The following is a 26,567-nucleotide window of genomic DNA, read 5'->3' on the forward strand; positions in this document are numbered from 1 at the left end:
TTTATATAGTAATATTTATTTGCAATTATAATAAATGAAAAATACATATAAAATAATTTTATACAATAGTCTTTTTAACATTATTTTACTTTGCTTCTACTAAAACTAAAACACAGGACACTAAAATGACAAAAAGTATTCGAATAACATGGTGGCGCATGTAAGTGGACTCGAATGTTCATACTAGCGCCGGCAAAATTATGCCGTTCATACGACCGTTTGATATATCTTATAATACACATACACTTATTATGATATTTAGTTATTATAACAAACATTGGAAACGAAAAGTTTATTTAGATTCGCATGGAACTGTTTGCGGAAATAGGAAAATGTCAAACGGCTAAGGCCAGTGTGAATGCATTCACGGGTTTCCTTTTACGGCGAAGGCACGAACTCCCATGCCTGAGGTCAACGAGACCCTCGCCGTCATCGGTGCTTCGTACCACATGCTCAGATCGATCTCTTGGTATTGGGAGCACTTGATCAGAGGGTTATCTGATCCTGGATTCCTCATCACGTATAGCTGGGCTTCTTCCAGGGAATCGCCATTTTGGCATATAATTCCGGCTAACTTTGTTTTGCGAATCTCGTTCAGTTGATCTAGGAATGAAAAATAATATAATTAGTAGCATTGATGTAAGTTAACTATACTAATTATGTTAAAAAGTACAGAGCGAACCTGAAGATATACAATTTGTATTATCTGAATATATATAATTTGTGTTATCGTATCATAATATAATACATTAAAGTTAAAAAATCTCTAAAATAACTTTGTATATATCAGTTATCTGTATATGTTTATTTTAATGAATTTCCAGAAGAATAAGTTCAAATGGAATTGAGAGTCGAAGCACCATTAGACGAAAAGGAATGCGTTCTGTTCGTATGTATTTTTATAACACTACTTTCAGTACTAATCCTTATTCAAGATTAAGAAAAGATTGAAATTAAAATAATAATGCGAAAGATCAAATATTAGTACTTTTAATTCAAAGGTTTATACATATTTTGGAAATTGAGTATTGATTTTTTTACGAACAATTAAGAGCTGCAAAGGCTTTCAAGATTGCATATAAGGAAGCGATAAAAATGCTTCTACTGTATACAATAACATGTCTTTGCAAACAAAGATAATTCATGAACATGAAAATGAAATTTAGAAATCACTTGAACATAATGTTCTAATTGATTTTTTTATTTATTAAAGAATCAAAAAGGTCAGAATAACGCAAACCGTAACGTCTCAAATTACGGATTGCGCTATTATGGGGGTGTGGGTTCAAGCCTCGGCAGGAGACTCAACTTTTTATTTATAAAAATGTGTTTTTAATAAAAATCAACCCCAGCTGCAAAGTGACATCTATTGATTAAAAATGATATTATACTGAAAAAAATATAATTACAACAATTAATAAATAATATAATATATTAATAGTTTTATAAACATTTTTTGCTATTATTCTTATTTTTTTAATACATATTCTCTATGAGCTGTATTAGCTCATTATTAGAGAAGTTTCAATACCAGATATGTATGACCTAGCTCGAGTTTAATTAATCATTACGATATTCATCCGTGAGATCAGGAAAATCTAGGTAAACCTAATCTGCGATGATCGATCGGAATTAATATTATAAAATAATCACTAATTTTTCTCTCCCAGACACAGACAAGGTCCGTATGAGATTCGAGAACCCAGGCCTTTCATGTTAATTATCAGGGACTTATACCATTCGTCTATCATGTCTATTTAATATTTATGTAAATTTTAAGTTGCAGTTGAACCTCATGTTTTTTTCTGTAAATAAAATGTTAATATACCAGTAATATATCCAGATAATTAAGCTTCGAGGAAAAATACACTTTTAAGCGTTTAAAGGAAAATACAATTTATTAAGAATATATTCACTACATTTTCATTAAATTACACATTAAATTATAATTAGTATATTTATCATATAAAAATGTTGCAACTTTTCATGATGCGTGTGTAATTTCAGTTCTATATTTTATTTATTTAAATATAAATATGATAAAATATCACTGATTTTTTCCTAGTAATTAATATTCAAAAGCGGTTGACTATAAAAGAAACAGATTATTTATCCACGTTTTGCGCAGCTGAATAATCATTTTAACATAAAATGAAATAAGTAAAAATAACAAGCTAATATTCTCAAGCCAAAACAAAATCTTATTACAAATAAATCAGTGTTTAAACTGTGAATAACACTAACTGGTCGGTCGGTGAGTAATCCTCGCCGACCAGCCCCGATTGTCAGCTGATATCTGATCTGCGATAGCACGCTGCATACTAGTGATATTCACCGTACACAGACCTCAACTATAGACAGATGAGCTACACTATTGTATTGATATGCCGACGCCATCAGGCGCGTCCTGACACGACGTCGATGCAGATACCGATCTATCCAAAACAGGATTACATTTCGGCATCGGTACGAGAGCGTCTTCTTTGATTTAGCAATAAATTTGATGTCCATCTGAACAACATTACGATTAAGGACAATCAGCAAGAGACAATTACGCGATTAACAATTAATTAATATGTTAGCCAATTATAAACCAGTGCAGTAAAAAATCATAAATGTACTTGAAAGTCACTGTTTTGATGGTCGCATGAAATTTAGTTTCGCCAATGGCATTGTTGTACACATATTTTCGGGTTATACCATTAAAAAGTGCTCCATTTGCGTGTTTTAGACAGTCTAAAAACAGAAGGACAAAATGTGAATTATATTATACATCGAAAAAAATTGAAACAAATGTCTATTTCTGTAAAAGGTCGGCAAATGTTTGAGTTTCCTTACTGCACGCCATGTTATGACTTCATCCCAAGACTAAAAAAAACTACTAGACCAAATAATTGAAAGTTGTTCCCAACACACCATTGCCAGCTGATCCATTATATTCGCAAACGGTCATCGTGACGCGTAATTATTACATGATGTAACATGCACAATGATCGATACGTATTTGGCATCGATTATGCTTTATATCAGGGCTGTGGAGTCGTTAAAAAAAAACACGACTCCGACTCCGACTCCGATTCCGATATTTACCAACAACACGACTCCACTCCGACTCCGACTCCGACTTCGACTCCGACTCAAAAAAGTTTAATTTTATCAGGTATTATTGGTGTTTTTCTACACGTTTAATATTCATACGCTATACACATTCATTATTACGCAATTAAAAATTCATAAATTTCATAATTTAAAAAATTCTCGGAGTCGCTCATTTTTCACGACTCCGACTCCGACTCCGACTCCGGCCAAAACACCACGACTCCACGACTCCAACTCCGACTCCGACTCCGACTCCACAGCCCTGCTTTATATACAATACCTAAATGTAGGAAGCGTCTGGTATGAAATAAGAAATTAATAATTGAGCAATTTTAATTGAATCTCACCTTGACATGTAATTTCACATGTGACTATGCGCTCTTTGTCTTCTCAAACTAGTTATTATCATATATGTGAGATGCGACGCAAATTAACACAAGTGTTTGATCTATTTTAAAATAATTTAATGATACTATTATTGTATACAGTAGTTCATAAGTTGTTTAACTTTCTTTAAAATTTATTTTTGATTTAAAAATATAATAAGACATTTCGAACAGGGGCTCGACAGTGACTTGCCAATAGACTATATAAGTTAGTAATGGAATTTGGCGAATCAGTTGCAAATACATATTTTTTTGTATTAACACTGAAATTTTAACAGTAGACACGTTTCTTGAGTTACATTAAACAAATTGAATCAATAAGCCTGAATAATTTGATAAAATATTCAAGTGCTATATAGAAAATTATGTAAAAAAGTCCGTGCTTGTAAAGTTGGAAATGGGGGGCGTATACGTGACTACGTTTTAATTTTTTTTGCGTTACTAATATTTATGTTATTTTTAAAATATTATCCATATGAATAAAATGATGTAAGTAGACATATACATTTATGTATGTGGCTATTCTATTATCACACGCTCTGCACGTACACAAACTGGCGTGTGTCGTATCGCACCAAAACATATTGCGTCAGAGCCAGCGCTTCCGATATTTTTTATCAAATATTTATTTATTTTTGAGTTAGTATCAGATTTCATTATTGTAATGTAATGAAGCAATTCAGCATGTATGTAGGCAAATGTAGCAATTATTGTTAAGTTCGTGTATAATAAATACAGCATCGGTTCAAGAACGCTGCCATGAGGCAAACCCGATGATATTTGGTACACTTTTGTGTTTATTTTTCTGATCTTAATTAAGAAGTGTCTCTTTTCCAGGTAAGCCAAATTGATGATTTTATAAGAGATAAAGATTCTCTATTAATTTATTTTTCTAATATAATACTTATCGCTCTGTAGGAGGCAATATCGTCTGGTTCTTTTCCTGGTTTCTTAACGTCTTGCATTTTACACAAGTACTAAAATTTCAGGTAGTAATTAGTTAGCTAGAGTTGTGATAAATTAAATAAACATATGTACGAGTATTTAAATTTTAATAAGGAAAAATTTCAATAATTCAAAGTATTTTTTTAATGATAGATAAATTATTTCGATCAAAAAATAATATTCTCAAACTTTTTCATCGACCTTGTTTGAAAAAGGAATGCAGAGGTGTGAGCTAATGGCAATCGCCGCATGTGGCACTGTTCATACATGGTAAAGTTATAGGATCTAAAATTAGATCAATCGAGCGAAAGGAGTATTCAAAAATAAATTAGAATTCATAGTTGGGAGAAGAATTATCAGTAGGGCGTCAAAAATATATTACTTGAATTTAAAAAAATATATAAATAACCCACCTGCTGTGAAAGCTTGAGGCTTTTCCGAAGTTTCATACCAGTACCGATCTCCTCTCTTGAGCCTGATGAACTGGTCTGAGATCAAGCACGTGATGGTTGGTCCCAAGACACTGCCTTTCATGGGAATCTCACTCAGAGCCCCCGTGTACAAGTCCAAGTCATTGATGTCTCTGTTTTTTAAGAAAAAAAACAATAACGTTAATATTTATACAGTAAGCACGCCTCGCTCGAAGCACATATATGGCGTACTTGTATATTGTCGAAATCCTATACAGAGAATCGGGGTCTACGACATTCTTGAGGTCACTGAAGCTCATGGGTCTCTTGAAGCCGCAGTGCTCCCGCCACATTGGATATGGCGGAAGGCCGTGGTCCCTGCCTCGTTGGATGTTCAAGGAAACGAGGTCCAGACCGCACGGCGATATTGGTTTGGATCCGGCTGTGGCCTGCTCTAGGGGCTCGTCCCTCTCGAACAGATGACTTGTAAGCTGTTGATTAATTTGATTTGGAGTCAGAAAAAATAAATTAAAAATACAAGAAAAAAATTGAGGTAGTTGCAGTTATGGCATTGAAGCAAAGATTGCTATAAAAACGGTAGTTTATTTACTGGTAGACGTTGTGTCTATGTCCCTGTCGGTGAGTCAACGAAAAACGAGTTTAGAGACATTGACACAACTCATCCGCCAACAAGGATTATGTTTTTATGTTTTGTTTGAAATGTCACATTGATGAGATTGACATATTATGCGCAATTCTTGATTTGAGATAGTGAATTTAAATTGTATATATTTATAATTTGAAAGTTTCATTGCTTTTCTTATACTAATTTTAAATTATGTTTATCATTCTATTATACATTGGAGTGGGTACGTTGAACGACCTTGAAATATATCTTGATATGGAAAAAATATAAAATAACATGAATAAACAATGGTATAAATGTCACTGTCTATATTTGATTAATATAAACTACACAAATTAATAAGATATTATATTTTTAAGCTAATTGGTCATATTTATTTTAACCAGTGGCTTTACTTCGAATCGTGGGGCTAGTATTTAAATACAAATTATTATTCTAAATTATTATTATTTTTTAATATTTATATTTTAAAATATTTATTTAAACTAGGGAAACAAAACTATGAGCTTTAGAAAAGTTAAGTTTTAAAATTAGGTGGAAAATTAAATCAAACAGAATAAAATTAAGAAAAAGAAACAACTTTGCCACCGCTTCCAAACAGTAAAGTATAATGTAAATATGTGGTTAAATATCTTGACTGATTTCTGGACTCCAAGCTTAAAGTTATTAAATACATTTTGGAACTTCGTTCTAATGGGCTTGCTGCCATTGAGGCCCTCATAATTTTTGTATAATTATTATTTAATTATAATCTGTTTATATACGTAACAATAAGTATTTCTATTATTACAATATTTGCATTTAAAGAAAACATCACATTGGATGCCTCTCAATATTTATTTATACAGAAACGAATTAATTAATTTATACCAATTGATTATATTTACTCTTTTCAATTGAATTATTGCCATGTATGTCAGATGGTCAAAACTCAAGTAGTTCGGTTGCCATTTTGTTTGGGTGGATTTTGTCTGTCTCTATATGTCATATATTTGTTCGTTATTTCATCTTTTATGGATTTCAAAAGTTAAGGTCAGTAAGAACATACCATGGAGCGTCGACTATTATTCGCAGAACCTTGTTTTGGAATCTCTGTATGATGGCGATGTCCATACTGGTTTGATTATCGATTTGCATATTAGTAGTGTCATTTGGGATCTTCTTCCCATGATCCGGTGCATTTGTCGAAATGGAATTCCGAGTTGTTTCCTTTTAGTAAAAACATGTTTTCGCCTTGTAAGTCGATTGTCCAAATATATTCCAAGGTATTTGATCTCTTCTTGTGTTGTAATACTTGACCATTTATTGGCACATTTTGGCAGGACTTTTTATTCAATATAAACGTTTGCTTTTATTCTCCAATTTTCAACCATTGTTCAATTCCATGAAAGTTTCTCTAAAGGTTTTATGACATTTTTAATAGGTCATGATGGGAACAAATCACAGCTGTGTCGTCTGCAAATGTTTATCTTTGAGAGATTATCTGTATATATAATATTAGGTAGAGTAACGGTCCCAAAACGGAATTCCGAAATTTATCTTTTTCATCTTCGTGCACTCCGCGTTGACTTTCACTCGAAAGTATCTAAGATTCTATTATTTTATTGATTTTATTCGGCATATATTACAATCTTAATAAATAAACAATTATTTTAACATATGTTTGCTCGGTGTGGAGTTACATTAATAATACTATTTTTCATTAAATTGAAAATCATTAAAAATAAAGCTTCATAAAGTATATTAAATACACATTTGTATAATAATTTTAAATCACTTCATAATAACCAACAATCAAAGAACATTTTCATACCAGGAAATACTATAAAAATATTTCACGTAACAACACTAATCCAATAATCTCATGAATCAAACAACCTTAAATTAAAATATAAGCACTACATATCAAAACACTTTAGCTTTTAATGCTGAAGAACAAATTTGGTTAGGGCATTTAAAAGTAAATTTAAATTAAAATCACTTCAGATTATTTATAATAGTGCTATAAAAAAAATGTTAAATTTGGCTTTCCTTGCTCACACTAAAGACATACAAAAACTAATATTTTCACTATAATTCTAACAAAATATGAACTAATAATGGTTACCAAAATATGCTAGAGGGAAAATCGATACTAAATTTAAATTTAGAAAACAGTTACACAATTATGAAATTAGATCTGCTGACGATTTACTCAAGTATAAAAAAACATTTTATGTTATTTTTTTATTTTTATTATATTGTAGCTAAAAACAAGTTAATGGTTATAAGCTAGTAACTTGTATTATATAATATTACAATATATAGTATAGTATGCTATAAGCATAAATAAAATGTCACATCAAAATAATTATTTTATGAAATAAAATAAAACATATAGAAGGGCAAACTACATTATACTAGACTAAGTCAGCGCTGTTCAACTAGTAGCCTAAAAATATTTTTGCGATCCACAAAGAGCATCATACTTTTCTTTCAAATATTTTATTAGGTTCTAAGTATATTTTTTATTACTAGAAATCACGTATTATTTTTTACTTTATTTTCTTCATATAAATTAAATATCTTTCAAAGTGAAAAAACTGACTTTATTATTAGCTATCCTTTTACTTGACTCTAACAATGTTCACAAATTAAAATATCTAGGCTTATCGACAGCAATTTCCAATAGAACACTTGCAATCTCTTGCTAGCATTTCATATATGTAATTGCACTGCGCACTAATAAGTTATATTTTAATGGGAATGTATCAAAAACATAATTCAGACTATGTACGCTTACAATATGATTGTGCAAATAAAAGTAAAAAATAAGTTCGATTTTTATTTTCTTATGTTAACACTACTGCTGCACATTATACGTTACCTCTTTTCGTTTATGCAATCCTGTTGATTGATATACACCTGGCAAACCGTCCAGTCATAATACCATTGCCGTAGGGGACTATTATTATTAGATATTTAATTTAAAAAATGAATAATATTCTACTACTCTAAATTCATGGAAATGAGTCAATGTAAAATATTAGTGTTAGAGTAATGAAATATTTTTTTAGTCTACTAACTTAAAAATAACATTTAGTTCAAACAATCATATTTTTAGCTTGAACACAACACATTCCACATTTACGCATTAAAATTGACACGCAATACCTTTCGTTTAATCACTCAACAGTGTTGATGTTTTTGTATACTCATAATGTTTTAACATAACTGGCGTTCAGCTGAACAAACATAATGTACGCCGGAAAACGTAACAGAGGTAACGATTGAGATAAAAAAAAGAAAGTGAACCAGAAAATAAGCAGGTCTCGGTCGTCGCCTATCTCAAGTACAACCAAACAAAGAGTTTAATGAATAATGCATGCACATGCTTTTGTCCAACTGACCTCTGGTGTAAAGTAAGGATCGACTTTTTGCATTCCGGTCTGCATAGCGCCGCTCATGGCGTCGTCCACTCCTCCTTTGTTGTATAATGAATATGGATTGAAGAGCATCTTGTGAAGGTGGACGTATTCTGGCGAGTCGGTATGCGAGTTGGCCACCTTCATCAACGTCTGAAAATATTAAATTAGCATAATGAAAGCATAGTTTGGTCTATAATTAAGCACTCTTGCTTACTGGCAATAGGGTGTGTGCGAATCTGAAAACAGACGAAGCGAAACTGTTGGCTACGGAAGGATTCATAGATGCATTGTAGTTTTCGTAGTATCCTTGAGTTTGCGGCGACAGTTCCATTTTTTCCATTAGTTCTGGACCTGTTGGAGCAACATAAATATTAATTTATTTCTATGTATCTACAAAACTTATGAGGTGTTGAGCATATTACATGTTGTTTCAAAATAATCGACTTATAAGTGTTTTTAAATATTAATTAAATACTTTCTAGTCTCATGGGTCTAGTCACTAGTTGTCAAGGGCTATTAAGTGGTGAGAGCACGGGAGACCAAACTCTACGTGATATAAATATATTGATCTTCCAAATTTGAAAAGTATTAGTCAAATTTCGAGATAGATCTGGCATAATTATGTATTAATTACTTGCACTCAATTATATTATGTATTAAAATCGTTCTTTAGACGTAGTCACAGTGGCGCAGATCCTCTCTATTTAGGGTAGGGTCTCTGGTAGCCAAATCACTGTGGAGCAGCTCTAGAGACTGCAGTCTCTAGAGCTGCTAGAGACTGGAGTCTAGAGCTGCACATTTTTCAGTCGTATAATGATTATATCAAGGGCCGACAAACTATGGCCCACAGTCTATTTTAATGCGAAGATGGGAATATATTTTACATTTTTAAATTTTAACGAATGCGTTATAACCGAACGACCAACCTTGGAGTTAAGGAGTTGCGAAATATGACCGTATGTGGTACTCCCATTGCTTCGCATTCTGCTGTAATGCTTGCACTACACTCTCTGAAAGTTGTTCGAACCGAAGTTCAACTGAAGTCGGCTGAGGTCGCCGACTTTTCATATGCCGTTTGGACGGCGGCCGTGAATGACGTCCGCACGGCGGCTGCTGTCACGTACAGCTGGCATATTTGTGCGCGATCGAAAAATGTGCCAAATAATCGCAATTTGTAAATTGTCATATTATTAAAATTACGCTACTGATAATTATAAAAGTTTGTGTAGGCACTCACCAATACAATATCAATGAAAACTTTTCGGTCGTAAATATTCATTTTACGCAAAATCTTTGTCGGCTTTTGCAAAATGCCATAAGACATGCAAATGATACTTCAAAATACGAGCACCACATCTGTGACTATCCTAGAATTTGTCGCCATCGATTCTAAATAAGAATTCCTTATGGTGTGACATTTATATAAACCGATCTAGGAAAATACATAAGGATATTTGAAACGATTTTTTTTAGCAAAATCAAGTAGCACTAATTTTTTTTTAATTATTTAATTTTATATGAAAAAAATATAATAACGATATCTGTTAGAAGAATATACTATCAAAAATATAATTAATCTCTTTTGGTGCCCTAAAATATTCAAAGACGCCAGTAAGAGTCTGTTGAAGTCCCCGATAAGCATGTGGTATTATAACTTGACCACGTGACTACGATGCAGCGCTCGACATGCGTGTTGACCATAGGACGCCTACGCGCATACTGAAATTGAACCAAGTTACTCGTTCTATCTTAGTTTGCGAAAAACCATATCATTATCTCTCTCACTCTCGTCACTTAACACGCGAGAGAGCACAAGGGAAAGTATCTCACCGCTTGTTCGGAAGCGCTCGAAGCTGGCCAAGTCGACTGAATTACTCCCACTTTACCTTCGGTTCTCGGTAACCTCGGACAACTTCCGAGAGATTTTAGAGCGGGCAGAACCGAACTCGACCGAAGTAACCCCGAAGTAACCCACTATATTCTCCGTTCTTGGCCAACCTTGGCCAACTTCCAAAGAGTGTAGTGCAGGCATAACGTTATGAACAGTGTTTCTTCTCGAGAATTTCTCGAGAAAAATGTCAAATCGTGAATTCTCATTTGTAGAGAAATTTTATGAAACATTTTTTACTTTTTAAAATTAAAATATTTTAAAAAAATTACAATTTCTGCTCTTTTTATAAAGCTGCATAAGTAAAGGCAGGTTCATACATAATATGTATTCTTCTTGGAAGGTTTTAATATGGATCTGGGAATGACAAAAATTGCTTACAAATTTTTAGCACTTGAACTCGCCTTATTTTTGTTAAGTAATAAAAGAAGACACTCAGATAAGAAACCTTTCCGAAGATGTTCGTGCCAGATGTTTAAATTTAGTGAATATTTTGTATAAATAAAGTGTGAAGTAAAATATAAATATTAAGTTACCATTTTTATAGGCTTATACAAACAGTTACTAAGTGAGTTGCTGTTTTGCATTACAATAAGCTATAAATATAAATTGTAAACTTATTAAAATTAAAAAAGTAGTAATACAGTTTATATACAGCAGTTTTTGTACACTATAGTTTTACAATTCTATTTAATCTATTAATTACTTTCAACGCCCAACAGTAAAAATAAATATAAAATAAATGGTCAGCTGAGTGATGTATACATTTTGAAAGATGACTAATAACTACGATCCTTGATTACAATCAGGAATGATCCACAACTAAATATAAAACGCATAAAAGTATGAAATTTAGTTATTTTCAGAACGAAAATCATGACTACTGTGTTTCTTTGGAGAATAACGTTCCAGAAGTATTAAAAAAATTAAATGTATAACAAGACTACCTAAGGTTCAATATTATAAACCTAATTATATATATGTAATATTGTATTTAATGAAGTAATTAATGAGGTATGATAAAGATTTGCCACACTGCAAATTTGTCACAGTTTTAATCACAGTCTATAAGGTTTGTTTTGAACATCTGTTAAATTTTACAATATACATGTGTGCAAAATCGTGAGGAACGATTTTGCAAAAACGTGTCTCGTTATTATGTTATAAATACATATATAAACCGCCCTTGGTTATAAGATGACATTGTATAAAAACACGCGACCTTAATATGCGCTAATAATTACTCAATTGACTCCATAAAAGGTACTTTTATGATTAAGACATTCAATAGAGTGGAAAAAGAAATCTCGAAGAAAATTATTTATACACTAGCTCACTCAACGTATTTCAATCGTTTCACATGATTCACACTCGCCCACGCATGTTCCGAAAAAAATGGACACTAGACTAATAACGTGGAAATTTTAATTATTATAAACATACTTACCGAGCAATACCGGAAGAAATTCATTGTATGTAATGTGCTGCATCTGAGCTCCGATTATTCTTCTGGATTCTTGGAATAATTTCTCATCGTCCCAGTGTGGATTCAGGGTGTGGAGTCTTCTGGCAATCAGGTTATGCTGGCGAGACCATAACAAATGCATTGTCGTCAGATGGAGATTTTCATTAGCTCTAATGTCTCCTGAAAGTAAAAATCAATATTGTCACATTATATTGTTTGACAAACTCAATGGTATTTTTAAAGATCCATTGTAGAGATTTATGAATGATGATGTTCACGTTAAAACACTATAAATCACTATGATCATCGTATTACAATATATCTGAGACAAAAAACTTGGTACTATTTGAGTTATCCAGAAACTCTTGAAGTTTCTTGAGAGTAGCCTGTTATTGTTTTATAAAGCAAGCTATGCAGGTTTTAATTATGTTTTTAACATTGTATGTATGGAAATCAAGATTTTAAACACTTGAAACGATGAAAATAAAAACAGTAATATTTGTCCTTTCTAGAGTAATTTACACTAGTTTAACTAGTACTCGGGGTACTTTAGTATTTTGAGATCTATGAGTCCACACTATCAAATGTCCGTTTAAAGTCAGTGAATGCATGATGTAGCTTGTTATTCATGGTATTCATGTTACTTTTCCATTGTGCCACATAATATGTATAATATATGTTTTATGTATAATATGGTCTATAGTGAATCTATTTGTTTAAAACTTGTAAGCTGTACAAAGTAGGATAATCTCCCAGTAGTTTTTATATGTCAACTATTAGTACTATGATTTTGGTCTTCCATACTTTTGACGCTATTTCTTCTTTCTATACATTTTCATTTGTTAATTTATGAATGTGCTTTCTCAGTTATTGTCCTCCTTTTTTATCAATTTAGTTTTATTGTGTTTGTTTCTAGGGCCTCATTATTCCTGTGACTAGTTATTATATTATATACTCCATTCAGTGTAGTGTTAGGTTTATCAATTGAAGCATTCTCCAATTCAACAATTGGATCAGGCAATGAAGGAATTGAATCGGCAACTCTAAAAACGGTCAAAAGGCTTTTAGCCAAATTTACAGACGTGAGAATCTAAATACACTGGAACCTCGAAGTGTTTCATGTCTTGCAATTCGAGCATCACTTTCTTCCAAACAGTCGATAATTCTTTTTGCAGTGAATAAATAGATTTTCGAAAAGAATTGAACATTCAAAGTTTTATTAGTTATGGATAATGCTTTTGCTCATCATCCCGACATTGAAGAAGACACAGTGGATTAATTCTAGTTCATTAAGATCAAGTTTCTACCTCCTAACACTAATCCATTAATTCAGTCATTAATGTAGCATGTCGAACTTAAAAAAGATATATAGGTACATACCCTCAGAGACTTTTGAAAAAAAATTATACATCGCGAGCTGTTTCGAGATCATCGATAAAGAATGGAGTGGGGTTATTAAAAAAATACTTAATTATGCTTGGAGAAAATTGAGATCTAATTGCGTGGATGTCAATTTTCGATGAAATTGTTGTCTTTGGGGTAGAACTTGGGACTGGAGGTAAATGAGGACGATATTCAAAAGATGGGCAGAAGACGACCACTGAAGTACTAATATATCTGCATCGCGAACAACAGTACGAAGCTACAAAGGAGATCTCGTTTGGGGAGGATGAGAAAAAGACTGAGAAACCCGTCAAATCAAATGAAATAAGGGACATCTGTAAAATGTAGGCAACAGTGCAAAATTTAGTGAAAAAACACCACCCGATAGGTTGTGGTAGTATGAGCTATGGATCTATTCAGTGACAATGCAAGTGTAATTAGATAGGTTCTTAGTTTCCCCACGAAAAGAAAAAGATTTCATAGATCTGATATAAATTATTAATAAAATAAAACCGGGTTTAAACGTTAAAATGGGATGCCACCGTGAAAAAACTATTTCATAGATTAAGTTAAAGTATACCCGCTATGAACCAAAAAGAGTAATAGTATACATACATCTTAAATACATTGAGAAAGAATAACACGTAAATTTATTTGCCATAATCTAATCTAATCTAGGTTCCAACGGCAATCTATTTAAAAATACAACTTATGAGTCACCCTTCAGTAATAGGTCGAAATAAGCGGGGGGGAAATGTCATATGAAGTGGACCATATGTAAATACTAGAACGCGGCAAGCAACAATCACTTCCTCATGACACCCCTTTAGAGTTTTCTCTGACATTTACACTTGAACACTCATTTCAGAGTTCAAGGCATTATAACTACAATAGCTTTCGAAGTCACTGATTAAGTTCATATAAACTTCAAAAAAGAGAAAATCGAGCAAAATTTAGTCTTTCGAAAAATGTATAAGCCGCCGCTTCTCTCTTCGCATCCCTTGGTCCAGTTCGACGTCCGGAATCCAGAGTTGAACCCGCTCTGGAGACTATTAATGCAACCTACGTAAAACTCAGTTGAAAGGTTTTAGCTATCTTTTAAAATATTTAATAGAAATAATAATAAACTACTGTTTCATTGCCCTTCCATCTCTTTTAATTCAGTCTTTAACATTTTTCATTATCAATCATCAATCAAGATAAAAAAACAGTAGCCTTCATATCAAAATGTCTCATAAAATATGACTTTATTATATGTTTTTATAATTATTCGCTGTTTTTTCTGGCCGGTGAAGGTATTCATAAAAATAAAAAGATTAAGAATTTCTACTATAGAGTTAAAAACGAACCTGATAGAAAGCAATATTTTCCTTTTTTATTCATTTTTGCTTCGTTACACCCATCGTCAGGATCGTGAGAAACTGGAAGTAGCTCTCTTCCATCTGGAGTAGTCATCATTACCAACTCTCCATCCACGAAACTCCTCAATTTTAACGCTAGATCATTATATGGGCCATATACGGTAGAGCCATCGATGAATGCAGTCGCTTGATTTAATTGTTCTCTAGGTCCTACAAACAACATCAAGTTAAAACATAAATATTGTTACGTATTTATAGAACGAAGTAGATATTTATTGAACAAATAAATATAAAGCTCAAAGACGTCACTTGTTCTCAGGGAGTCAGAGACTCAGTAATATATATGATAATCACCTAAATTGCACGAAGGAGCTGGAGCAGATCTCACAAACTCCATGCAACTTATATTATACCAATCATAATTCGAGTCTCCAGGAGCGAGTTTCACCGGATAGCATTCTGGGTGCGGTATTCTACCAGGAGTTGTGTAATCTGCGCAGCAGGATATTGCCGAATTATTGACTCCTTAAAAATGATCATATATTTTTTTTATAATTAAATGAAATAATGCTATTCACTTAATAATATATACCCTTATTCAGAGCCGTCGCCGTTATATCATGATCTAAAAACTGTCCCCAAACGGCAAGAACTACCGTAAACTGCGGATCTGCTCTGTATATCGGCCTGTGGACTTGCAGACTGATTTGTCTGGCAGATGGTAATGATCCTTTGTTATGAGCAACTCTCGGTTGCATTATTCCTGAAAAACCCACATTATTTTACATGTTTCCCAAATTTAATATAACCTGTCCTGCTGATGAAACAGTAGAAAGAAAAGTTATTATTAATAATCACTTGATCGGTTCATGGAAGCAATTCTCATTTTACTTTAAAGATCTTGACATGTCAAAATGTGAATGGAAAACCCTTTTGTGATTGAAAAATATGATGCTTTTGGCCTTCCGACAGCAGGGCAAAAAATATAATTGATTTATCTCGTGACAGCACATTAAACAGATGTTTCGACAAGAAAATAATGTTGTTGCGTTTTGGCTACGAGTATAGAAATATTTTCCTACTTTAACAAACAAAGCTTTAGAAAATTTATTGTCATTTGTAACATCCTACTGATGAAATTGAGTTTTCTATTGTAGTTGTTTTAAAGACAAAGTATCGATCTCGTCTTATGGTGAAGGAGGTGCGACAGTAAAAATATATAATAAGATTTTTAAATACCATCTGAATAAACAGGTGGAAGGATTCTTCTAAATGGTGTGAATGCAACACCCCAACTCAAAGGATGCTCTATATTATTGCAAGTCCCATTGATCGTTCTATATTTTGTCTTGGTGCATGTGATATTTTGATCTTGTAAGCAGTTAGGCAAGGTCCAAGTTGCGTTAATAGCCGGTCCATTTCCAATGCACCAGTTGGTCTTAGGAGTTCTGTAACTATCAATATATATTAATCAATTATTAAAGGAAGTAATGCAAATTAATCAGAATACTACTTTTCTAGAAAATATTTAGTAGCGTAGTCTTTGGCGTATCCAGATCTGGACATGATCAAAGATGGAGGAGTAGCTCCCATGGCCAGCTGTGCTCTAAACGCCGGAGAACCTGGAACCAATGATTTTGCAGTTTCTTCGAATTTGGTCCTTTGAGCTAATGCTTTTTCTCCTGCTTCTCCTGATTGTTTCAAGTCATTGTCTAATATAGTGCCAGCCCATTTGTCCATTTTCACATCTGAAATGTGTTAAACAAACCATATACAAAACATTGATTGAATTAAGAAAGTAATTACCAACACCGTTTAGATCCTATTTTTTTAATATGTTGTTGAATGAGAAAACTGCAGAAAAATACAGACATTTCCATTTTTATATTAGTCTATTTCAATATAACTGTTCAGTTCAATATGTAAATTCAGTTATTGTGTTAATAATTGCAGTTAATCAAATAAATTTTAAATATAAATAGTTTTCTAAATTAACATGTTCCATTTTTATACCTGTTCTTGGCCACGACAACGCCAGCAAAGTAATCATTGTAATATTTTCACTGGTGTCATTAGTATTTCTAGACGCGTCATCATTAGCTTCATCGATGCTCTCGATGTTGTATGATATCGTTATGAAGAGAGCGAGTGTAAAAATAATTCTGAAAAACACAAAAGTGAAAAAGATGTAAAACAAAATATTTAAAACAATAAAAATTGTGAGAGAGCGAGTGCAAAAATATAAGTGAAAAACAAATAAAAAAAATGTAAATTCATTCAGCGAGAGTGTAAATTTATTTTGTAGTGCACATTTATTTTGGAAATCTGAGAGTCAAAAAACAGTCGTTGGAAATAAACGGCCTTGACCTATTTTAGATGTTTGTCTCGCCGTCGAAGAGAGTGCATGCGATTTTCCCCTAGCCAATGTCTAAAAGTGTTTTTTCACTTAATATATGAACATAAAAAATAATGTGAGAAAAATTGTGTTAGTGGATTAGTAAATTTATTTTCGGTGCGTGTTTTTGAACTCCCGCAACGATGCGAATGCTTGCATATTTTTAAGATCTTCGTAAATTGCGCATTTTTTATATATATTCTCTTAAATTTGCATTAAATATAAATATTTATAGCGCGTTTTGAGAATAGTGTTTTCTTATGAATAAATTTTGCACCTGAATTATTTAATTTAAATAAATAAAAAATAACGTGTTGCAAATTTACTGATTTATAGTCTTGGCATATTAAAAAATATATTTCGTTAATATAAAAGTACTTATAAGCACCACGCAATTGAAATCCAAAATAAATGTGGAAAATTATTAAGATCTTTTTCAAAGAGCATAGTCATTAGGTAACATTTCATTGATCCACTTTCAGGTGTTGTTTAAAATCTAATATAACCCAAATGTCATTTCAAGTCGCTTTATAAACAATAGATCACTGAACGAATTTTGGTAAATAAGCGATAGTATTCTGCTTATAAATAAATTGATTCATAATAAAAAAAAATGATTAGTTTACAAAGCAAAGTATTAAAATCAGATTAAAAAGGTTCAACTGTATAAAACTATAATGTCATCTTCATTACACCTATCATCAGATCATTCTCTGATCATAGTTACCGTGTATACAAAAGTAATAAATTATACGAAAACACCATCCTTTTACAATAAGAGAACAAATTGGCCAGCATTAAAGGAATCATGTCAGATTATAATAAAACAAATGATAATCGAAAAAAAAACTTTTTAAACAACGGCAGATCACAAGACAAACAAAAACAATCGATCCATTAAACAAATTATTCAAATTCTTCCCTAGAAAAATACAACAAAAAGTAACCTCAAATTTTAAATGTTGAGAGAAATTGGACAAGAAATAGTAAAGAAAAATCCTTAACTTTGCCACCTAGAAATGTCTTCAAACCACAGTCTCTAGACTCTCAGACTGAAACCAAAAAAGAAGTGCATCTCGAAACACCTTTCCAACTTTGTTTATAGTACAATTAATAAAAACAGCGATAATGAAGGATCTAAATATTAAAAAAAGCACCAGGATATGACCTTATTTTACCTGAATGCTGATTAAATTGAATTGAATTGCCAGAAAAAGGTTTGAAATTCATTACATTTATATGTAATGCTATATTAAGAGTAGCGTACTATCCTGATCAATGGATTATAATGATTTCAAAACCAAGAACGATACAGTCAAACCAGCGTTTTACAGACTAATTAGTCTGCTCTTGATTATATCAAAAGTATTCGAAAAACTATTTCTTCAAAGATTGAAACCAATACCGACTCAAGAAAACCTCATTCCCAATCACAAATTTGGCTTCAGGGAGGATCACTCAATGATTGAACAGGTGAGCAGAATTGTTAACAAAATATCTAAGAATCGGGATGAAAAATGATATTGAAAAATGACTCTGTACAGACTTTTGAGGTTTGGAATGGGGGCTTATTATCCAAAATAAAATCTGCCTTATCATTTCTTTATGGTACTCAAATCATAGATTAATAATATATATTTTTTGGTAAAATATAGTAAAGAAAAAACGTCACTTTTTTTTATAAATTCAGGCTACAAAACATTTTTCCTTTCTTAAAATATTGAGACCAGCCTTAAAGCGACGTGGATAATAATTACTAAAATAATCATGAAAATGTCCCTCAAATTTACTAAGAATTTTCATTAGCGATACAAACAAAGAGCAGTTATGTGCATTCTTTCAGATGTCTTTTAAAGATATAATATTTCCCAAACAATTGCACTAAAAACCGTTGGACCTTACTTTAACAGACATAGAGATCAGTACTGATTTTGATTATTACGCCGTCACCGAGCGTGTACACAACTTTTTGCTTTTGTTTTATTTTATAAAAAGAGGGTTAGGAATCCTGTGTTTCAGCTTATTAATTTATTTAATAAATCTTCCGTTAACAGGCGCAAACCCAATGCGTTATATCAGGGTTATGATTATTTAGTAACTATTTTCGATTAAATAATTTTCCGTTGCTTATGTACAATTTTTATTATCAAATTTACATTTTGTGCATAAAAATAAAAATTGTATACTGAAAAATATCGTTATCTCATCGAATGTTTGCTTATTAATATCAGAAGCGAAAAACAAAGAAAACCTTGCATTGACTAACGAAAACATGTGTACTATTAGTACAATTAGAACGAAAATCATTTAGTGTTGTTAGTTACACATAAAATACACTGTTTTGTGTAAATAACCAATTTAAAAAAATTGTATTTAATACAATTAAAGAGATTATTTTTATCTACTTGAATATTTAACCGAGATAGGAAATGTTACGTAATAATACTTAGATTACGTGAAATATTCTACCTAATTATATAAATTCGTATTTAACAATTATACATTTTTTGCTTCAGTTTCTTTTTTGTATTCTTTTGCTCTAACCTGCGTAAGTGCAATGCATTACGATAGGGTAAATCAGTACCAACTGTGTACGTCAATCAGACAATGAATACCTACATACAAGTAAGTATTACCAGACTGAAACGGCCGGTTTTTAATAATAGTTCATTTTTATTGTAAGGGTTCTTCTTTGTATACTTGTGCAGTAAATCACCATAACCACGATAATCACAAGAATAAACGTGACAATAGTATAATATAAATATAGACTAACTGAACGAACCACTACAATAGCCTTCGTACCTACGAACCTTTGGACGTAAAGAAATACGTAAAAAGTACGTAGAACCACGTCGTAATTACCTTTGAAATATGGTTGTACAAATAATACGCAATCGGACGACAGAAAAAGCACCGTTAATATTTAACATTCAACCCTTTGAATTATTCGACCTTCGAATTGTCCATCAAGCAAATTTTATTCTCTAGAGGCGAGGACATATATCATTGGTCAAATAAACGAGCAGAACAATTGGTTGAATGATCTCTGTATTATTATGATTCGTCGGAGATACATAAAGTAGATCTCCAAGGGACGATCAGACAGAACTTGAGAGAAATCGAGGGATATCGGCAGAAATTAACACACTACGAGACAGACTGCACTCTGTCTCGTAGACAGAGACGATCACCGTCGACGATCGATCATAACCACGTGCTGCTACCTGAGACCTCAGAGGACCATCTCGAAGACATCATCCATCCGCCAGCTTCTTCAAGAAAAGCACACTCCTACAATAGCTTGTTTCGCTATAAGTTTTAACTATTGAAAATATAATTTTCAATAGTTATAATCATATAACTTTGTGTCAAAACTCTAAAAAAACATTTTATGTTACGTATAAAAATATTTTAACATAAAATTTATGCGAAAATATTTCGTCTTGCATAAAAATCGCTTATCTTTTCATCAAGACAACACATTGAAAGATTGGTCAATCTTATCAGCCATTCTCTAGCCGAGTTTCTCTCTGGCGATCACGAACACTATACGCGTGTTATAATTTTAAACGTCACGTAGGCGAAATTTGATCATCTGTGCAACGGCGAAAAGAAGCCGCAAACCACAAAGGCCGGTTTACACCGGATCAGTTCGTTGACTAGTGGAATTTATGATTTACTCCTCATTGAGCTATTCATACATCTTGATTGAAGATGTTATAATATTTTTTTAACTCACATCAGACACGTGCATAGGCAGCATTGGACTTTGTGTAGACGATTCCTTCTCTGGCGAGCCGCTACTGAGCTGAAGACATAGCTTGGAATCTTGGGTGGTCTCACCAACGGGGTGTGCTCAGAAGTTGAAGGTCTATCCATTTCTGAAGAATGTGTACTTAATTGTTCATCCTAGAACTGTAAAAGAGAATAGAAGTAGTAGTATATTTGAACATGCCTTAGATCTTAATGTAAAATTTAGATAAAATCACAAATAACAAAAAAATGTTTCAACACATTTTTTGCCTGCTCTTGCAAAAACCACTAATATAAAAACTTGCACTTCTTTTTAGGAACCGCCTTTGTCATTTATGTTGGACATAACGGTTATTGAGGACACTGACTGCCGTAGTTTGAACACATTAACATAAAACTTGTTTTAAAAACTTAAAGTTCGTTAGTTAGTTCACCTGCCATCTTGTTTCAAAATGGCGGCTATCGAAATAATAAAAATCGTAGCTTCGTGAAAAAAACCCTAGGGTAAAAAATAAAACAATCAAAAATATTATACGTGAATAACTATTTAAAAAAAAATAACTGCTGTTTTCATTTAATTGTATCGCAATAAAACTTTTCATAAAAATATATTTTGCTAGCATTTCGGCTAAGTTCGTTAGCCAGTCTAGGCTACTATCTTATTTGAAAATGGCGATTAAACAAAAAAATATATATCCCCGTTTAACCAAATCTTACAGAAAAAATAAAGAGGGCAGAAACGTTTTGTAATAGATTATAAAACATTTTTTTTTTGTTGAAAATGTCTGTAAGACGAGAAAAATGTCGTTCTCTTTCATAATATATGAAAAAATTAGATTAAATAATAATTTTAATATTTTACATATTTGCCTTTCATAAAAATATCATTAGCTATTCCTAGTAAAATGTGATATTTTTAAGTAAAGCGATTCTAAATAAGCTTCTACCTACGTAAGTAGTTTTCAATCGTCTTGAATTTTTTGGGTCAGTAATTTTGTTTGAAAGTTACCGATCATCATGAATTAATGGATGTTAAATATTTACAAAAATATACATACTTCAAAGGCAAGATTTAGTCCAACAGTAAAGTCACACAATTTAATGCATTATTTTTATCTGTGTGCGGCAAAAACATTTATTGCACGGTCAATATGTTTTTAACGGAGGAACGTCTAAAAAAATACTTTTAAACCATCCGACGCAATTTGTCACTATTACCCTTGATCAAGTGGATGCGATCAAAAAACTAGCATGTTTATTTACGTCACGCTAATAACGGACGATTAACAAAGTATCCGCTGTAAAGAATTCCATATTTGGTATGCTATAATTTTGGTAACGGAGGAAGTTGTGAAAAATATTACTCTTACACAATATGACGCAAATTGTCAAATACCTTGGGCAAGTGAATCGTAAACTAATAACTTAAATACGCAATCACTCTTATAAACTTAATTAAAAACATAGAATCGGTTCCAAAGTTGATTTCATGAACACAAGACTCAAGTTAAACCGCTGAAATCCAAAATGAGGCAGCAGGGACGTCATTTAGGGAAGGAGGCAGGTGAATGCATTTGCTCCCCCTTGAATCTGGTCAGAAAAGTGTAATACTATAAATCTTTATGAAATCGAAATATTAAAAAAGCTGAAATGACGTCCCTGGTCCTAAACAGTAAATTTACGGGTTATCCCTCTAAGAAAATCTAAAAAAAACAGTCTCAAATCTATTCAGTGACACCATATCGAAATACATTTTCACTGGTAGATATATATTTTTACTATTGAAAATGTAATTTATCTGGCAGGTACTAATACAATTATATGATTTCGACTTTTCCATATGTAGTATTATAATAAATATATATTTATTTATATACTTATTATTATTAGTATTTTTCAGTGAAGCTATATTTTGACTAGTAAAGTCCAAATCAATTTTCACCAGTAAATATATAATTTTATTAGCAAAAAAACAATATAACTGATAGGTGCTAGTGAATTTATATGCTGCTCTAAAATGACTATGAAACTCAATTTAACAGTTGCAAAACATCTATTTGCTGTTTCAGAACTTTCATTAGTTCAACTATGCCAATTCATCTCTCAGGGTAAAATAAGCGAAAGAAAAACTACAGACAGACGTCGCATCTCGCATATTGCTCCATAGTTTGTCTGCACTTCGATATTACACTACGTTTTAAAAATAAAATATCTATCTTTACTGATATTACTAGTACGTACTTCTGATATAAGAGTATCGGTCAAAATATATGCAAATCGAATTTTGGTCAATAAGAGGGCGCCAAAACAAATATCACTTCTCAGAAGTCAAAAATTCATGCCAAAAGCAATAAAATCGTGCCGGCACAATCGCAGTAGGAACGCTTGTTTTTTGCACTCTCTTATTGGTCAAAATTAGGTTTAGATATGTTTCATTTGATTCTCACTCATTGTTTGTTATAATATTGATATAAAAATTCCTAATATAAACGTCAGATAATTGAGAGTTTCCACTGCGACGGCTATGACACGATTTTATTGCTTTTGACTTGGATTCTAAATCGGGAAATACTATGTATATTAATGAAATCTAAATATTAAAAAAAATAACCACTGACTAGCCAATTTTTACCCATCTTTAGAAAAATCTGAAATGACGTCCCTGTAAGGCAGCTAAGTAGCCTTTCTACTTCAATCGTTAGATTTTAGTTCAGTCTAGTCATTACGTTTGAGTAGCTAGGAGTTAACCTGTGATTTAAAAGCGACCTAGTCATTTTATCACATAGTCACTGTACATATCATCCATCCATATATCTTTGACAGCAATGTTATTAACTAATTATTACTTATATAAAATGGCCAGTAATAAACTCAAAGCTTATATTTAATTATTGAATATATTTCTACAAAATCAAAAATCATTGATCAATTTTTAGTTATAACCAACGAAATATAATAATAAATCAAATGCACAGTATTTATAACATAGTATTATTATTATAATTGGAATACAAAAGTGTTATGTGAAGTATACTTTAATGTGTACAAAAACCTGTATTTTAATATATAGATTCTTTATAAAATTATTCATTAATTGAGCCATTCAAATGCAAAGTGGTCATCTGGCATTTGGCAAAAATGAAGTTAAGTATGTAGTAATGTATAAAACTGTACTAAAATTTATGAATCGATGATTGGGAGATATGTATTTTACATTTAATGCAGCGATATTTGGGCAACTGGTACCACACACTTGAGATGAAATACAGGATCGAGAAAGCCAGGACAACGGTCACTCGAATGAAGAAGATTCTTAGTGGGCACGACTTGAACATGCTTTTAAAAATGAGGATGGTATGGTGTTATGTTTTCTCTGTCATATACAAAGTAGAAGCGTGGATTTTTACATATGAGGCGATAAAGGGTCTAGAAGCATTCGAAATGTGGATCTAAAGACGCATGCTTAATATAATTATAATAAGTTTATAAGATTTATTTTTTGAGATAGTGGTAAACAAAATAAACAGTTTGATAATGGATAAGGCACTAGAAAAATATGATAAATGCGCTAATAGTTAACCAGTTGAATTCTTAAATTTAATGAAAGCGTGTGGATTATGGCACAGATGAGTAGTAGCCCTATTATGCTGTTGAAAAATGTAACATGATTTTGTGTTTTAAATATAAAAACTATCCTGATTAAAAAAATATATAATACAATTTCATCTAATTTACTTCTTAATGATGTAAAGGCATTTTCTCAAGAATTGAGAGATAAATGAATCTCTCAAGGGCAAGTTTACGTTGCAATGTCACGAGTGTAGCATCCAAAACAATTATGTTTGTTGGCAGATTGAAATAATTCAATACAAAAACGTTCTATAAGTGCGAGTGTTAAATCAAAAATAGAACTGAGATCTAAAGCTAATAAGGCATTCAATCAAAACATGTAACTAAATGTGACAGTTATTCTAGTATGTGCATAATTGGAATAAGTTCTTAGTTGGGGTCAATGGTTTGCATCCAGGTACATCTACCTACATATACGGAATTCCATTCCCATTCATAACCTATTTTCACAACATTACAGTGTCAGAATCACTGACACATTGAATAATAGACATTAACTTTAAATTTGTTTTACAAAAGAAACTAAAAATATATGTAACACAAATAAACTCACCACTATTGCCAAAAGATATAAAATAACAGCAATTAAGCACGGAAACGACTCTTGATCGCGAAATATCTAAAACTGAATGATTAAAACAGGTTTCCTCGCGTGTGTTTTTGGTTATAAATGTATTTCTTTTATATTCTAACGAATGTGGCATTTAAAAGTAATATAGAGAAAATAAAATATAATCAAACAATTACAAAACAAATGCTCATACAATATTTTATAAAAAAAACACTACTCACTTAAAATAATTATAATAATAATAAACCATACAATAAATTATCAATTTAATTGTAAACTAAAAAAATATGTGCAAAATATAATGACACTTATAGCTAAGTACTCACATTTAATAATATGTTTCTTTTTCTAATATTCGTCGTTGCTAAAAAGCGGTCTAAAACTTACTAAAATGTCTCGAAATGGTGTTTACATTATGATAATTCAGATGAGACTAAACGAGAAGCCAAGCAAAGGTTGTATCCACATTTGCTGGATAATGTTTCATTTATTAGCAGGGATGTTCAATTTTATATTTATAATTTAAAATAATCAATAATGTAATACTACATTTATAATTATAATTTATGATAATTGTGTATTGTACTTGATACTATTTTAATATTAAGATATTTGCATGATCTATTGTAAGTTAATAATATCAGGTGACTCACAAATTCAAGTTCATTATCCGTATTGTAAATGTAAAAGTAATATCATGATCATCAAGGACATTTCACTGATGATCTCACTTATATCATAATACATGAAAAATGTATTGTCATTGATTTAATAAATTATTGAATTTATATAATACATACTTTATAGAAATCTATTATTTTAACGCATTGAAAAGGGCTTTCTAGCGATTATCCTCTGGGTGGTGTCGATTTCACTCATGGAAATTATAGAATTCTTATGACTCACGTGTATCATATTACAACAGACAATGTTACATGGGGTAGAAAATGGTGAAATGTGTAAAGATTTAATTTATTAAAAAAATAGTAGGCGACCTAGAGAATTAGATAAGAATATTTGTGCATTTTTTGATGAAAATAAAATGATAAATGATAACGACACACAAGACACAAGATATCGTTCATATTGTTAGTTGTATATGTACACATATACATATGTTTAAGTAAATAGTAGAGCTATAATAATATGAAACAGTTTGTTTACATATTGTAAGAAGATTAAATGAGTAATGCATATAATAGTATAAGATATTCGTCAGATTTTA

At 31.6% G+C, this 26,567-nt stretch overlaps 1 protein-coding gene across 5 annotated transcripts; it reads right to left on the reverse strand.

Annotated features, from left to right (window-relative positions):
- Window positions 1–25,784, reverse strand: cd (peroxidasin homolog cardinal). Of its 5 annotated transcripts, none has more exons than XM_088181204.1 (14): window positions 25,669–25,784; window positions 21,128–21,303; window positions 17,004–17,152; window positions 16,504–16,738; window positions 16,230–16,438; window positions 15,583–15,753; window positions 15,345–15,515; window positions 14,979–15,200; window positions 12,229–12,426; window positions 9,108–9,244; window positions 8,876–9,043; window positions 5,093–5,331; window positions 4,844–5,013; window positions 1–603 (listed from the first exon to the last, which is right to left on the reverse strand). In XM_088181204.1, the coding sequence occupies exons 2-14, from the start codon at window positions 21,265–21,267 to the stop codon at window positions 365–367; spliced, it is 2,448 nt and encodes an 815-aa protein (XP_088037330.1). In that variant the 5' UTR covers window positions 21,268–21,303; window positions 25,669–25,784; the 3' UTR covers window positions 1–364. The 5 variants fall into 5 exon arrangements, with proteins under 5 accessions (XP_088037330.1, XP_088037327.1, XP_088037329.1 ...); XM_088181201.1 differs by having other exon boundaries at window positions 16,230–16,444; XM_088181203.1 differs by having other exon boundaries at window positions 16,230–16,444; window positions 25,730–25,754.
- Between the last annotated feature and the right edge of the window lie 783 nt (window positions 25,785–26,567).

Source organism: Plectrocnemia conspersa, unplaced genomic scaffold (genome assembly GCF_051122295.1).
Source record: "Plectrocnemia conspersa isolate PC_06_02 unplaced genomic scaffold, ASM5112229v1 ptg000002l, whole genome shotgun sequence".
In the NCBI taxonomy this organism is placed as follows: Eukaryota; Metazoa; Arthropoda; class Insecta; order Trichoptera; family Polycentropodidae; genus Plectrocnemia; species Plectrocnemia conspersa.

What these genes read in the sequence shown, in the direction of transcription:
- cd (XM_088181201.1), bottom strand. Translation starts at nt 21,267, where the DNA reads ATGGATAGACCTTCAACTTCTGAGCACACCCCGTTGGTGAGACCACCC. An exon ending in GTTGTCGTGGCCAAGAACAG is followed by an intron (nt 16,739 to 17,003) that starts GTATAAAAATGG and finishes AACACATTTCAG; the next exon opens with ATGTGAAAATGGACAAATGG. An exon ending in GCCTCAAGCTTTCACAGCAG is followed by an intron (nt 604 to 4,843) that starts GTGGGTTATTTA and finishes TTTCATTCCTAG; the next exon opens with ATCAACTGAACGAGATTCGC.